The sequence below is a fragment of the Meleagris gallopavo genome, chromosome 1 (assembly GCF_905368555.1).
Source record: "Meleagris gallopavo chromosome 1, MGAL_WU_HG_1.1, whole genome shotgun sequence".
NCBI lineage: Eukaryota > Metazoa > Chordata > Aves > Galliformes > Phasianidae > Meleagris > Meleagris gallopavo.
The window spans coordinates 169,025,476-169,041,734 of record NC_139404.1 but is presented as its reverse complement, the minus strand read 5'-3'; the positions used below and the strand labels follow the sequence as shown (position 1 = coordinate 169,041,734).

Sequence of the window (16,259 nt, the reverse complement as noted above, 5' to 3'; positions counted from 1 at the left end):
AATTTCTGGAAAGGCTTTCAGATGACATATCAGACTTTAGCCACCAAGCTATCATGTGGTTTTCAGTTCTGAGTTTGGCATCCAGAGATTGCCTTTAAAGAAAAACTATTTCAAAACTTCCCTTACTTAAGCAAAATAATTATCTCATTCTCTTGATCTTTACCTAGAGGGCAAGTGATGTCAGCCAGTACTTTAGGGCACACAACCTGTGATCTGTGTCAAATGTCCACTTAGTCAGAAGATCAGGTCCCTATTCGATGCATCCAGAGATTTGCCAGTGATAATCAGGACTTTCCATGTGCAGGGAAATCATAATACATTTCATGATCAAAATGCTGCCTCTGGAAGATTACAATACTACGATGGAAAGTTCCTTTAATGCCTCCAGAAAACCTACAGGATCTGAAGAACTAAGAGCTATGGGCCTCACTGCATTTGCTCTTGCAGCTCAGAGGCAAGCCCTGGAAAGATTTTGCTTCTTGGTTTTTGAAAGAGACAGGTATCTTTTGAATCTAAAGTTGAACAGAAGAGGTGACTTCTCTCATTCCCACCTCCTTCTTTAAAATATTCCTTTGTTTGTACTGTGTGAAGTAGGTTACAAGCATCAGATTGTTTCAGTGGGGTTGGTAAAGTCTGGAAAGAGGAATTAAGCCATGATGATGTAGAAAAAGCAAGGCGCAGTACCATCCCAAATCATCTATATATAGAGAGATACGTTTATATATATTAAAATCATCTATATCATCATTTATATATATATATATGTATTTGGAGATTGAAAATTGCATAATTATATAGCATTACATTAATGGCTGATGATCCTGAGAGTATGGAATCTGCCAGGACACTTGTGAAGCATTTGAAGTGAGAAGCACCATGGTAATTTAAACATAATGAACCTGAGGCAAAATTCTGTAATTTTCTCAAATAATTCTGATTCATCTTACCACTCCTTTGCATTCTTATAACAAAGTGAAAATTCGATATACCATGTAGCACAGGAACAGCAGAAAGTCTTGGATTTCATGAGAAAATCTACAGTGCTACATGCTTCTTTGGAAATACACAAATGTGAAACTGTATACAGAACTGAAGACTGTATACAGAACTTTTATCTGATCTGTATCTACCATACATAAAATTAATTCAGGCTTCAGCTAGGAAATTGATATGGTTCTTAGTGCTACATTTCACAGTTTAGCACTGTCTCAAATGCTCTGAAATCTTATTAGTGTTAAAATATTCTAAATCAGGTTTTTATTCTGCTCTTAGGATTTCATTGTGAATATTGAACTTTTCATATTTGTAATACAATACTTCAGACAGCAGAGGCTGCACAAGTTTCTGTTAGCTGTTAGGTGTCTTACCTGCAATCTAATTTGATTTGATGTTGATTTGGTCACCTCAGTTGTGCACGACAGTTTGCATTATTGTTAGAAAGAATGTAAGAGAATAACATACTGATATAATCTGCATTTTTTTTTTCCAAGTGGACTTTGTGAACTGGTCTTCTAGCCAAAAAACTCAGTATGCTCATACCCTGTGTTAACTTGCTAAATAAGTATCTTTCCAGATCTCGTGCCATTTCAGTAGTGGGCACTGCAGCTTTTAAATGAATAAGCTTCTGAGCCAGAATTTAGACCACAGTCTTCTAAGGTTACTGGAGATATGGAGATTGCAAAGCACATTTCCTACAAAGCAATTTCAGAAGCAATAACATAGCGGGTAAATCAGTGACGTTCAAGTCAATCACACTAAGGAGATTTTAATACTGCCTGCTGCACTGTTGAACCTCAATATATCTGAATTTTGTTTGCCAGTTTTTAAGATCACTATGATTCTGAACAATCTGAAATGTAAGATAATGTTTTCTTTCTCCTTTGGCTTTTCTTTCAGTCTCTAAGATTGAAAGAAACCCCATAAAGCCTGAAAGATATCTAGAGCAAAAGATGCTCCTTCCACAACGATTAAAGAGGCGAAGACCACCATAAAAGGAAAAACTGACTTACATTTAGCCAAGCAATGTTAAGGAAAATATGCCCTACCACAGCGTTTACTCCCAAATGAAATATTAGCTTGACTTTGCAGTATTATAAAAGATTGAAAAGATTTGCATCCCATAGGCAATTGTTTTACTCCTCATCGGGAAAGTTTATGGGTTTTTCTCTTCTCATACCACAGCTACTGATGAAAGCATCCAAGTAGGAGCCCATCGACATTTCCTAAAGCGCTCCTCTTGCACTCTAAACATGGTAGCTGGGAAACGGTACCTTCTCATGGGGAAAGATGGGCAAACTGTCGATTGCAACAACAAGTAAGTGCAATAGTTTCTGAGCCACAGAGGCTGCTAGCACGGATCATGAATCCAGCTGATACTCAAACTGCTGGAATGCTTCCAGAAAGCAAAGGGAAGGCCAGATTTCTACAGGATTCTGATTCTGCTTTAATAAAATGCAGTGTGTCAGTCGAAAGGGCAGCTGTAGGAAACAGCTGAGCCACTCAAATCTATCTGTGTACAGCCTGATTCCCACATTTCTAAGAATCAAAATTTATCCCTTCTCCAATGGGTTAAAAACTCACAGCCTGAAAGGGAGAATGGGAAATGCTGCATCATTTCTTATACTGCAAATGTCTTACACAGTTTATGCATTTGCAGAAGAAATGGGTGGGACTATATCGAAGAGCAGCACTCAAAGTTTCTGTTACATCATGTGTGGACATAGCTCATTATTCTCACTTCTCACTGTCATACTTGAATATAAAAAGGAGAATTTATTTGAGGAGGAATTCAGTCTGTCCTTAATGGGTATTCAGTGAGGAAGGCATCTTAAATGCCTTCCTTAGGACAGAACTGGAGAAAGGTAGTGCCTTTGAAAGCTTCCAGGATGGAGACTATCTCAGTGAAATTGTAAGCACCACTTCCTGCAATCCTAAAACAACCCCCCACCATATCTACTGACACCAGTGTGAGTACTAAACTTAGAGAGTCTGAAAAAGACTATATTTTTGGTGCTATTCCACAAAAATATAATAGAAACTCAGCCCAAGCTTACTGGCATCTCTCAAAACACAAGTATACCCACATTTGTCCCAGCTCGACAGTGATTATCTTGCTAAACTCAAGTCAAAGCTCAGTTAGCCTCCTGGTGGAATGAGGTTTCAGACAAGCTTTATGACTAGTGTGACTCCTCCTGATTTCAGAGGTGCCTTGACGGAGGAGGGCAGCCTCACATGGTTTGTGCTTTCCTGTTTCTCTCTGTAAACACTGACGACTCACTTCCTTTACTCAGGATGCAGTACTTCCTTGACTCACAAGCCTGGGTGGAGAAAATTCCAGAAGACAGGGAGTGCCACACCACCCGTAACCGACAAGCCTGTGCTCTCCTGCAGAGCTTCCTGAGCAAGTCTGACAACATCTGCCTCTTCTGAAAGGTTGCTTTGCTCCTCGCATCCCACCTGTGTTACTGCAGCTCAGCTCCTTCCTGATTTTTTTCTTGTAAATCCTGTACATCAGAGATGCATCGGAGACACCACGGAGCTGCTTCCATTGCTGTTTTTCTTTTAGTGGTGTACTTGCTGAATGGGATATTTTCTCGTAGATCTATATACGGGGGCAATATGATAAAAATTGCAGCTATTCTACTGCCTATTGAGTTTACTGCACCCAATGCTAGTGAAAATGGAGCAGAAATTTCTGCTCAATGGTATAATTATACTGGAGGGGATCAAATGAAAGAGGATTTTTTTAATAGAATGTTTTCTTGCAGAGCTGATTGATTCCCTCAGTCGTTGTCAATGGACATTAAAGAGATCAAGAAATTTGCATGGGTCAGAAAGAAGGCTTGATATTTATGGGCTTACCAAGTACAGCTTGCTGCTGAAATAAAAGATATTAGCACTCATGCTTCAGCACATTATTTCTGTGAGAGCTTATATGGGGAAACAAATGAACCCACTTGTACTCACAGGATTCCCACACACAGTTTTTAAACTGGAACTGGCTCAGCATCAGGGATGGACAACTGGTCTGGATGTACCTGATGCCAGAGTTCTGCACGGACTAGTTAGTGCTGGTAGCTCACGGAGGGCACAGAGCTGTTTTCCAACTGTCCTGTGTAGTCACATATCTTTCAAGCTTTTCCTTCCCATAGTTTAATTAATTTGCACTGCTGTAAAGAAGGGGTGCAGTCTATGGCTGCATTACTCTAAAGCATTGCTGCTTCTGCAGCTAGGCAAACAGCTCTGTAGTGGAGTTGCAACATTTGTCAGGCAAAGGCAGGAGGTTTCTCCTGTTGTAGTTATAAATGCTTCTACAAATGTCAAATTAAGTTGACACTGAAAAATAACCTCCAAATTTAAAACATCCCTTTTCTTAAAATAGAAGCATCTGCAGCAAATGTTAATAAAGATGACTTTTGAATGTAGGTTTTACACCTTTGATTTGCCAACAAAATGCCGTTTGGCAGTCATCTCTGAAGCAAAGAGGTGCAATGAAAAGCTGAGCAGGTCACCATCCTCAGATGCTCATACCACTGCCTTTGTGCCAGACGTTATTGAGTACAAAAATTTGCCACCCGGACTGCTTGCGTTATTCTGCAGCCAAAACAAGATGGGCCTGTATCAACAATATAATTAGTAGGCCCGTGCTGATCTCATGAATTTGGAGCTAAATGACACTACTGTATAGAAAGGACAGCAATGAGCCTTGTGTATTTTCAGATTCTACACAGCAGAAGCATCCACTAGAGCATCTACACTGCAAGAGCCTTCAGATTCATATACAGCTAGCCTGTTGTGTGCCAGCCACGTGAACAGCTCAGCTGCTTTTGAAGGCTATAAACTCAGCATTAATGCTGGCTAAACTCAGGAGTGCCCCCGAGTCAGCTGCAGGGCACTGCATGGATGGAAGGAGGGGAAGGCTCTTTCTATGAAAACCTGCACCACCGCTTCATGACATCTGCAAGGTGGGATGAGAAACCTCTTGTCAATGAAAATGAGACACTTAAATTAACACAGAACAATTTGTTTTGCAGAGGCTTGCATCAGCTTTCAAGAAATGTGATTGTGATACATGGACATATATTCTCGTCCCTTTATTACAGAGCTTATAGAAATATCAGTGATATGGCAAAAATTCAGATGAGGTCAGTAAAGCTACTGCTGATTTTCATTTATCTAAGGTTGGAGATATTCAGTGCTGGGCTAGATGAGGCCCTTGGCAAGCTGGTCTAGTACTTGATCTAGTGGTTGGCAATCCTGCACATGGCAGGGGGATTGAAACTAGATGATCTTTAAGGTCTCTTCTAATCCAGGCCATTCTGTGATTCTGTGATAAAGAATAAGCTGTTCCACTGACGTATCAATTATCCAGTAATTCTGTTGATAGTTAAGAAGTAATGCTAAGCATACTAAGGTTATGGTCAAATCCTTTCTTCTGCTCCCTGGGACTTGAATTATGCACCAGCATCTGACCCTTCTGCTGCATGGAGTAGATTTGTAAGCTCATCAGGAGCTCACAGGTTCTTGCTTAGCAGACAAATTACCAAATAATTGCTACACTCAAGCACGTGCAGTATGCAGTGAAAGCATCAATAAATTTTCTTATTAGGTCTAACATGTATTTTACATAATTTCCTCCTTTTCATCTCAAGACGAGTCTAAGATAAAACTGCTCAGTGCCTGAATCTTGCAACTTTCTTTGCTCAAATGCAGTCTCCCCTTGGGAGAGCTATGTGTGGTTATTAAAAATTATTTTTTATTTTTTATTTTGCTTTACTTTGATAATCTGGAACCCTTTGCTTCCTGGGAAAACCTTTTAATCTTTCAACGCAAGCAGTTGCAGATCAATCTCTATCCCCCTCTATTTTTCTGCCCCAAACCATCAAGCAAATTAATTGGCAGAGGGAAGACAATAGTGGAATTATTCTCTGCTGCCACAGTTGTTAACGTTTGCAGGTAACGCAGCTGAAGACCTGCTGGAGACTCAGCCAGCACCATGGAGGCCTGCTTGAGGACTTTAGAAGCATTCATCTCTCCCTCTGCTGCCACAACCTGTGATGTAAAAGAAATAGAAATGGCATTGCAATACTGTCACCTTTACAATGAGGAGGAAACAGAAGCACTTGGGTGCCCAGAAGAAAGATACAGGACATTGCAGATTGGAGGTAAGTACAGCCATGGGTATCACCTTAGCTCTTGATTCTCGTGTAGCCTCTGCTTCAGCTGCCATCACCCTCTGCATGGCCATCGGAATCCTGATATCTTTGATCTCCACACGAGCCACTTTGATTCCCCACTGCTCCGTGGCACTGTCAAGGATGGCCTTAGAGACAAACACAATACCCAGCAAAAGAGCACAGGGGGAGGAGGAAGAACTCTGTGGGATTTACTGTGCCACATCAATAGACGGAAAGGCAGACTACAGGAAGATGGAACCCTACCAAGGTGCTGGCACAAGTAGTGGTGTGAGCACAGCAGGTACCCCAGCCTTATGAAACTCTTGCTGATCTCTGATGTGAGATAGTGGTCAATACTTGAAGTTTTTCCCTATGCAAGACTTTTGTAGGGGATCTCCCCTGCCCTCCCCAAATCTACCCTCTTTTTAGGTAGGCACTTTTCTTACTTACAAATTAATACCTTAAGAGTCTTTAAGAATGGTATTATGTTGTCAGTGTACAAGCACATTATTGGCAAATGATACATCACAGTCCTGCAGCACTCAGGATCTGCGTTGGCCATCATGACAGACGGTACAAGAACTTCATTGAGTGTTTGCTTAAGGTGGAGTTTCCCACAAACAGCAATCTTCTTTCTTATTGCTTGCAGCCAACTTTGGGCAAAGACTGCATACGCTGATTTATTCAACTCATCAGATAATTTCAGCATCTTCATTGCTATTTGATAGGAAATAACTCTTCTACAACAATCTAGGGAAATACCTTTCCAGTTATTCTTTCTTACTTCGAGTAATGAGAAGTATAACTGAAAGGACCATATAGAAATTTTTTTCTATTGTTAAAGAAAATGAATGAGATTATTTCTGATTCACTGCTGCCCAGAACTAACTTCCATGCTTGACAGTAAACCCAAGATCTACCTGGATACTGTGTGCAATCTCTTCTCGACCAGCCAGGAGCTGAGCCAAGGTCTGTGTACCCAGCACATTTCTCAGGGTTGTCTGTGCCAATAGGAAGGTGACTGAATGTACATTGTTGACATTGGCAACGGCACAGACTGCACTGTGGATCCTGTAATACACCACCCCGTCCACCTGAGTAGTAACAGCATCTTTTGTGAGAATCTGTGTTGGAGTAACATACAGAATTAGAAGAGTATCCAATAAGGCACTACTTGACAAGGAAGGGGAGTCATAATCATTCTTTTTCCTTTAGTGAAGAACAGATCCTGAAAATTCATGGAAACTACGAATTCCTTCTGGTTTCTTTGGCATTCCCCCCAAAGAGATGACTTCAAAGAAGTCATCCTGCATCACCAACAATTTAAATTAGAGCAAAATGTTCTACATAGTTTTTAAACAACCGTTTCAATAGTAAGTAAGTCTCATCGCTTGCATGAATTTCATCTGCAATGATAAATTATAGTTATTCTGTTCCTTCCTTGTAGAAAGGGCCAGAACTGATTTCACACATTGCATGGAATTTGTTAAAGCAGTGCTACTTTCTCTAAACAATGCATTTGTGAGAATCACCCAAAATTAAAGCAAAAGAGAAAAGCGAACTGCAAAAATAGTGAGAAGAAATTCTGAAGGACATTTCAGTATTCCTAAAGGAACTGTGTCATATTCTGCTAATGCAAGGAGATGTAAGTGCTTGCACTTCAGCTTGGAGAAGAGAAGGCTGCGAGGTGACCTCATTGCAGCCTTTCAGTATAGGGAGCCTATAAACAGAAGGGGAGTCATCTCTTTGAAAGGGTATGTAACAGCAGGGCGAGGGAAAATGGTTTTAAGTTGAAAGAGGGAAGATTTACATTGGATATCAGGGGGAAGTACTTTACCAGGTGAGTGGAAAGGTACTGGAACAGGCTGACAAGAGAGACTGTGGATGCCCCATCCCTGGAGGTGTTCAAGGCCAGGTTGGATGGGGCCCCAATGTAGTATTACATGGGGAGGTTGGTGGCCCTGCCTGTGGCAGGGGGGTTGGAGCTTCATCATCCTTGAGGTCCCTTCCAATCTGGGCCATTCTATGATTCTATGATTCTGCACCTCAGCAGGCAGCTGGTCACAGCAGAGCACTAATGACTCCCATGACTGCTCCCCTTCTCAGTGTCTCTTGCCTGCATTTAAGTGCTCCATGGAAGCTCTGCCAACATTTGCAGAAGCCTTGCCAAAAGTTGCTAAATCTCATACAGTACAGGTATGTAACCGTCGTCCTTCCTGCTTTCTGTTTTTGGGGAGCCACCACACGCACCCCTGCAACCTCACGTCTCAGCTGTCTCCTATTCAGAGCCCCAATCCCATCTTCTTTATTCTTTAACTAGCACATCAGCATGGGGAGTTTGCTTGGCCTGTAATGATGCATCTGCAGGTCTTCATAAGTAGGTGTTTTGTAAGGTCTCTGGAAGTCCGGAGACAAAGCAAATAAGCTAAACTCTATAGGGTAGCTCACAGCTGCAAAACTACAAAGCACCCACATCATTTTTGATCTTGCCATGAATCAGCTCTGTTTTGTTTCTGATCTAGATGGCTTCTGGAAAATAGTTACCTCTTGTGGAGGAATGTTACACGTAACAGTTCTAAGGTCAACCTTGATAAACGTATCTGTACATGGAAGTATGAGAATCAAACCTGAAATAAAGAAATAATTAGATGAAACGCTTCTGAGAGCTGGCTTGAGCCTGGTACCTGTATGAAGCAAGCAGACAGAAACAGGGCGGGGAAAGAGCCAAGGAGCCATGCAGCATTTTATTACTACAGCTGTCCTTCTACTACAGCAGTGAAGCTTTGCATTTTCAAATAATAGAGGGAAATGCAGATATCTGCAAATGATATGAACTTATTAGACCTTAATGGGTTAGAACTGGGAATGGGAATGGATAGACATCATTCTGGTTTCAAATCTGCCATGAGAGTTGTGGCAAAAATTCCATCCATGCTTTTGCTTACTCCATTCATTCAGCCATAACACGTTTGCAGTATGTGTGCCCATCCAGGAAAGGCACCTTCATCCAGAGTCTTCCACCACCTTTAGGCCCTCAGGTTAGAAGAAACATTCTCCTTAGATATGAACAGTCCTGTGAAGCAGTCCCCATTCTCCCATCATGAGAGCAGGAGCCTTGACACAATTCTTCAATTTCTGCACCATATTTGGCTGCCCAGAGCCATGCAGAGAAACTCTGTGTCTGCCCAAAGGCTGGCTATTATTCAAGATGAAAGAAACCATCTGAAAACAGGTTTTTTTTCTTATTATTTTGACTTCCAATCTGACCAGTTTTATTGCACAGATGTGGTTGCTGCACCAGTGCAAATTGCTGGCATTGCTGGGTTACTTTATTTGCAATTTGCAGCCTGATCCCACTCAAATGTAACAAACGCTGGGTAGATAAAGTCTGGAAAGGCCCCTGCACTTACAGTTTTACAGAATTGAAGGCAGTTAAAGTGTTGGCAAGAACTTGTAGTTTGGGAAGTGAAGTACAAGGAGAATCATCACAGTCACTCAAACAAATCTGAGCTGAAGTCTGGATTTAAACCTCCCAGAACTCTCACTAGTGCCTGCAGCGTAAGCTCAACCTTCACTCATCCAATCTACTGAACAGCAAAGCCACAACAGCTCTTCAACCAGAAGGCCTTCAACTAGAAGCCTTTTGACCTTCTGTGCTGTTCTCTGTGGGATTACATTACCTTCTATTTAGAAAAGCAAAAGTTCTGCAGGCAAAAGACCTGAAGCAGAGAACCTCCTCATTCCATGTATGCTTTGAAGAAGGATTTCATAGACCTCTGTAATTCTCCTTGGGATTACAGAGCATCCTAATAAGAGTAAAACTGCATGCATTCACCTGGTCCCTTGGCTTTCTTAGACAGTATACGTCCCAGCCGAAATACAACAGCACGTTCATATTCTCTAACAACCTAGGAAAACATTTCAAAGTTAGAATTTTACAACTAATTCTATTCATGCTCTCTGGCATTACTTTTTATTACTTTTTTTTTTTTTTTTAAATCTATAACATCCATATTAAATGTGAAAAATACGGTCAACATAGGGTCAACAAATTTGCAAGTTACCAAGCATTTTATGTTTTCTCACATCACTGCTGGAAAAACTCAGACTATGGCCCTGTGAATAAGTCATAAAACAGATCAAATATGCAAGAAGTGCTGCTGATTTAATGAGGCTGACCACAGCTCTTTCAACACCAGTGCTACAAGCAGAGGAGCTGTAGGCAGAGAATACCATAAGAATGTCTACATAACTACTTCAGATAGTAGGACCACCCATGGTATGGTGCTAAGGGCAATCACTCTGGTGATTCAGCCTAAAAATTTCTTTAAATTAGTCATGTCATGCCCATGTCTTGAAGGGACTGTGGGCTTAGGTTGTACAGTCCCTCTGTGTGGGGGCTTACTCCTTTTTCCATCAGTATCTGTTATTTGCTGTTGTTGGCAGCACCAAGTGTGAGTTCTTCAAAAAAGTTTGTAGATTTATTTGTTCTAGAGCAGGGAAACTTAACTGACTCTGGAAGTTGGTAAGAAGTCAAATGAGAAGGTTTTGTTGATATAGAAAGTCAGTGGAAATACATGAATCTCTTGGTTTCTGAACACATCTGCACTGCAAAGCCTACTTATTTCCAGGAAGTGAATGGGGAATGTTGAACAAATTGAAAAGAGTAACAACAATAATAATGGAGCATCCTTTGGGTGCCCCAGATCCCACTAGCTTACCTTGATACATGCCCAGATGGAAATAGGAAAGGTTATGAACACCAACAGGAAAGATATGGAAACCAGGATCCATCCACAGACACCAATTCCTTCCCGCCTGTCAGCTACAAAACAATAAGGAAGAGGAGCAAAATGAATGCAAATCCTGAAAAGAGTTGTCAGAGGAATGCAGACCTAGCCCACTGCAATCACGATGGAATGCAAAGTTCACAAAGAGTCAGTCCCTCTCTCCTCCCTCTCAGCAGAAATACATAACCAAAGATCCAGCCATATATATATTTCTCCTGCATGAAAGGTTAAAAGATTTTTGCAGGGGAGAAACAGGAGGAGTGGAAGGCATTGCCAAAGCTGTGGACTTGGAGAAATAAAAGATCAGGTAGAATATCCGTATGGATATGAATCACTGAGAAAGTGTGTTACACCTCAGGTAGAAGGTCTAGTTTGTACAAAGCAGATAAGAAAAATAAGGGAAACTCCTCCATCTTTAGATAGAGGTTTTGAGAAATACTGATGGACCAGTCCATCCAGTGGAAGACAAGCTTCAGAATTAGTGGTTGTCTAAGTGCACACCCAGGAACTGTGGGTAGCTTTCTAATTGTGCTTAGCTCTTCTCATCACAAAATTTAATTATTTTAGTGCCTGAAGGAAAGGTGGTGGTGAGTTGCTGTTCATGTACTAAAAGTCTGAGAGGCTCTTTGTAGGGGAAAGTGGACCAAGGAGCTGCTGCTCTTTGACGAGATCAGAAACTGGAGCTGCAGGGACCCTTGCAGCAGAGGCAGAGGGTGAGAAATGGATGCCATGAAACCTGCCATGAGGGCAGAGCACTGCAATGTCAACCAAATCCTGCTGAGTGCAGAAATGTCTTGGACCAGGAGAGCTGCAAAGAAAGCAAAAGATGCAGGGATACCAGCTGGGCTTGTCCGAAGGGTTGCCAGGTTTGAGGCCCACAGGAGGCTGTTTCCTTTCTGACTTGTGCTGTTCTTAAAAACAAATCCACTCCCATGCTGATGCAAATATGCAGTGTGTTTTTTGACGTTACCTCAGCAGTGTAAGGCAACACTGGAAATTTCTCACATTAAATAAACTTAACGGACAGATAGAAACTGATAAATAGGAAGAAAAACATATATATACTTTGTGAAAAAGACTTGCCACCACATTGAGACAGTGTGAGGTTACCTGATCAGTGAGGCACAAGGCAACAGACCAGCAGACTGGGAGGACAGGTTTGTTGGAAAACCCCCATGATCCTGCAGGAGACACAAAGCCCTCCCGCAGTGCTTTCCTCTTGCAGGAAGTTCCTTGCAGAGCTCCTTGCAGGTTGCAACGAGGAACCCACCTTAACTGCATACCTGGGTGTTACAACTTTGCTCCTTGCAGTTTTCTAAGATCCTCGCTGGAGATTTAACCACTCACACTGAATTAAGCATGTGTCCAATAGGGCCAAGCTTCGAGACACAGACCTGCTACCCTGGGATACTGGCATCCCTCCTGACCCTTCCCAACTGATAATAATGTATATTCCCTGGTTGCTTAATGAGGTATCATCAGCCATTCCATAGTCACTGGTAGGAATGATTTGAGGAGTTCCCCTGAGTAAATTGCCATGCAGACCCTAAGGTCATGTGCTTGAAAACAGGGCTGTTGAGATTTCACATGAAAAGCTTTAACCATTTCACTGCCACAGTGTTCCTTACATTACACCAAGAGTGTGTCAGCCTATAGTAGGTACATGAAGTGGCAGCAGACTGGCTTCTTATCAGTGGAAACTGATCTATGAAAGTTGTGGATTGGGTATCATTCATAATTCTTAATCAAAAGCTTGGAGAAATTTATCACAAAGGGGCTTTCTGTTCTCCAGCAGACAACGTTCTGCCCTGTCCCTACTTCACTTAAATGATTAGCATGCAGAAAGGTGCCTGGAAATCTTTTTCTCCGGTGCCAACCTTTGCCATGAACCCCCCTCAAAAGCTGATTTTGGATGGTAGCATCATCCACCATCACCCACGTGAGACCACTGTGAGGATGGATAGGAATGATACACACCTGATAGGAGTGACACAATCCAGAGAGGTGGGACTATCTGGGAACAAATGCCTTTGCAGGTCAGTATTCAAACAGCTGAGAAGAGAGAGATCATAATATCACTTGTCATAACTATGGCTAAAAAGCACCCACCCATCCAAAACTTGACAAAGTATGACTGACTCCTCCATGAGACCTATCCTGGGGATCGTGATGCCAGCTAAAAGCGATGAGAAAAGCAGGATATAAAGATACACCTGCTTACTATACAATAGCTATCTAGTCTCCAAAGACCATCACAAATGTATTCTGATAATTCCAAAATCTCAAACCATTTAGCCACACGACCAATGGGAGTTTCTACAAAAACACAATAGTGAATAAATCCAGTAACCCAACATGCCAGTGACTTAGTTTTGCTGCACCTGTGTATTGATTACAATAGCCATGACCAGCAGAAACCTTCCTTGTATCTGCAGTCCATAGCAAACTAAAAGGTGCCTCTGACTTCTGTAACCATTACGAACGCTCTTTCTTTCCACAAGCAGCCAAACCAACCCTGCTGTCCCCCACACTTGTCCCGCTGCACCACCCATTCTTATGCCCACAACGATGGGAACAGCACATTGCCCCAAACAACTTTGGTTTAGTAACAGTTCCTTTGCTTGACGAGAGCACTAGGTGCTCCTCACACAAGCCCAACCACATTAAGTTCCCTTTTGGGGCTGAAAATCCCCCACTATTTCTCATTTATTCACATTTTTCCCTTTCCACCTCATCCCTGCATTTACAAAAAGCTGGATGTTTTAGTCCCTGGGGTCATTTTCCTGGTAGGTAAGTGCTGAAGCATGGTGGCAGTGCAGTAGGAGGTATATTTTGCCCCATCACTTACAGTGGCAGATAATGGATTTTCATCTCAGCCCATAAGGGAGATTTACAATGAATGCTTGGTTACAAACATATTCTTCTTGTTTGGTTTCCATTGAGAAAAACATAAACCACACACAAAAAGATGATGCTTACCAATTAGATGTTCTATGTTGTTTTTCTTGGATGTCTCTTCTGTGGGATCCATCTCATTCCACGGAAGTTCTGATCCCCTCACAGACAGGACCTCAACACAGCACAGCGGCCATGCGATGCACCAAAGAGGGAAGCACAGGGAGAGAAGGAGAAATCCCCACCTGTATCAGAGTCCTCTGGGAGTTAGTTACCCTGGTGAGGAGGGTATGTTTACAAAAACAAAGACTTGTGTATCACCGTTGTAATTCCATGCTCTTCTGTGGCAGGCTTTTGGCTGGGGAAATACATGGCTCAGCTGATTTTAAACTATGCAGTATCCAAACTAGAAATTATTTCAGTGAATCACAGAAATACTTATCAACACAGATTTAAAAAAAAAAAAAAAAGAAGAAACAAAACTGAAAGAGAAGAAATCTAGTGTGTATGGATTGAGTACTGCTCATCTGCTGCTCACTTTTTAGTAGGCAGAGTGCCCATGCTGTGTGGAATTTATCTTCAGACATTTCTTGATACTTTACATCACAGTAGGTAGAACCCCCCCTTGAGCCAGATAACAAAAAAACTCCAGCAGGAACACTTCAGCTTCAAAGGCTTTTAACAGTTTTTTTCTGCAAATAAGTTTTCTTTCATTTCTAACATTTCCCTTTCAATACGGGCATCAAACAAAATATTACTGAGACAAGCAGAAATGGTTTCAAACTAAAAAAGAGGAGATTTAGACTGGACATAGTAAGTTTTTATAATAAGAGTGGTGAGGCAGTGGCACAGGTTGCCCTGATAGGTGGTGGATGCTCCATCCCTTCAGACACCCAAGGTCAGGCTGGATGGGGCTCTGAGCACCTGATGGAGCTGTAGGTGTCCCTGTTCATTGCAGGGCAGTTGGACCAGATGGGTTTTCAGGGTTCCTTCCAACTCAAACATTTCTATGATTCCATACGAATTTTAGCAAAGCATTTTAGGCTAAGCCATCTTGGAAGACTGCAGCAGCAGAGAGCAGCCTTCTCAAAGGACACAAAACAATTATTTGACAATAAGGCATATTTTTTCATATGTAGTCTATGATTTTGACATACAGCCACATTAATTCTATGATTGTTTTCTGTGTGCATCCATTACCTCAAGCATCTTGAAAGATATGATTCCAGCTTCATTTCATACCAGCCTTCATCTATGTCAGTAACCACATTGGTCCCAGATGGGTTATTCAACACTGATTGCTCCCCAGAGAATTCTCTTGTAGCTTCACAAAGACTTCAACCTACCCTCGCTGAATGGATGTTTGAAGTTACAGTGGAAACTATACGCACAGCTTGCAAAACTGTGACTCACATATTTATCTCACTATTCTCCCCAGTGTCACAATATGCCATATGAAGTCATTTGTTGCACTTCCCCAGTGATTTGGCCTCTTGGCTGTAAGATGAAACCTGCTCATAGAATCATACAATGGTTTGGGCTAGAAGGGACCTTTAAGATCATCTAGTTCCAACCCCCTGCTATAGGCAGGGACACCTCCTCCTAGACCAGGTTGCTCATGGCCCCATCCAGCCTGGTCTCGAACATCTTCAAGTTGGGAGCATTCACAACATCGCTGGGCAACCTGTTCCAGTGTCTCACCACCCTCACAATAAAGAATTTCTTCCTAATATCTAGTCACAGTCTACCCTCTTCCAGTTTAAAACCAATTCCTCTTGTCCTGTCACTATATGCCTTTATAAAAAGTCCCTCCCCAGCTTCTCTGTAGGCCCCCTTCACGTACTGGCGATGATCATGACAAATGCCTACTAACAGGACAGCAGGTAGAAGAAATATGTGCTCTTAATTATTTCAGATAGGAAAATCTAACATGCAGAACTACCCTCATATTATTATTTTGAAGTAACTGTTTTATGGTAAATAACTTCACTATTGCAGGTCATTTGCAGGCCTTTAACATCTATTCCTGGATCATCACAGAGGCTTAGGTCAGACAAAATGATTTGTGGCTTACTTGTCAACATTCCATTCTCCAACCTTTCCCTGCACCAACCGCTACGTTTGCAAAATGTGACCAGTCCTTTACAGTCTAAGATTTCCACTTGCTTCACTTATACCATCATCCAGTAGATATGACATTTGCAGGACATGAGATTTGCATATAACATAGTTCTGAGTTTCATCTTCCTTCTCTCTGATCTTTTAAGGGCCATCTTCCCTTGCATGCTCTGGGCTCTGGCCACCCTCTAAATACTTCTCAACCTATTCCTTTCCTATCTCTGAATTCTGTCCCCCCTACCAACTAGAACAGACAACAGCCTATTTGCTTTGGGCTTCT

General features: G+C 41.8%; 2 protein-coding genes across 7 annotated transcripts in view; one reads left to right on the top strand and one right to left on the bottom strand.

The window, feature by feature from the left end:
* The window catches only part of LOC100538976 (complement C4-A-like), a 50,629-nt gene extending 46,727 nt beyond the window's left edge, over positions 1–3,902 (top strand). The window contains exons 41-42 of the mRNA XM_031557838.2: positions 2,182–2,314; positions 3,291–3,902. Of these exons, the coding sequence (XP_031413698.2) occupies positions 2,182–2,314; positions 3,291–3,429 (272 nt within the window). The 3' untranslated portion in view covers positions 3,430–3,902. The remainder of the gene's footprint in view (positions 1–2,181; positions 2,315–3,290) is intronic.
* Positions 3,903–5,078: 1,176 nt separating this feature from the next.
* On the bottom strand, positions 5,079–14,169 carry STOML3 (stomatin like 3). Of its 6 annotated transcripts, none has more exons than XM_085215962.1 (7): positions 13,946–14,169; positions 12,944–13,018; positions 10,898–11,001; positions 8,721–10,084; positions 7,097–7,270; positions 6,188–6,322; positions 5,079–6,051 (listed from the first exon to the last, which is right to left on the bottom strand). In XM_085215962.1, exons 4-7 carry the CDS (start codon positions 8,910–8,912, stop codon positions 5,851–5,853), a joined length of 702 nt encoding a protein of 233 aa, XP_085072088.1. In that variant the 5' UTR covers positions 8,913–10,084; positions 10,898–11,001; positions 12,944–13,018; positions 13,946–14,169; the 3' UTR covers positions 5,079–5,850. The 6 variants fall into 6 exon arrangements, with proteins under 6 accessions (XP_085072088.1, XP_085072086.1, XP_085072089.1 ...); XM_085215960.1 differs by having other exon boundaries at positions 7,097–7,300; positions 13,946–14,168; XM_085215963.1 differs by having other exon boundaries at positions 7,097–7,300; positions 8,721–8,803; positions 13,946–14,168.
* Between the last annotated feature and the right edge of the window lie 2,090 nt (positions 14,170–16,259).

Bases quoted from the DNA above. Each gene is read 5' to 3' on its own strand.
- STOML3 (XM_003203293.5), bottom strand. From the start codon at position 13,997: ATGGATCCCACAGAAGAGACATCCAAGAAAAACAACATAGAACATCTA. The intron at 6,323-7,096 runs GTAGATCTTGGG...TTTGTCTCTAAG, and splicing joins AGATTGCACACAGTATCCAG to GCCATCCTTGACAGTGCCAC. The intron at 6,052-6,187 runs GTGATACCCATG...TTTACATCACAG, and splicing joins CACGAGAATCAAGAGCTAAG to GTTGTGGCAGCAGAGGGAGA.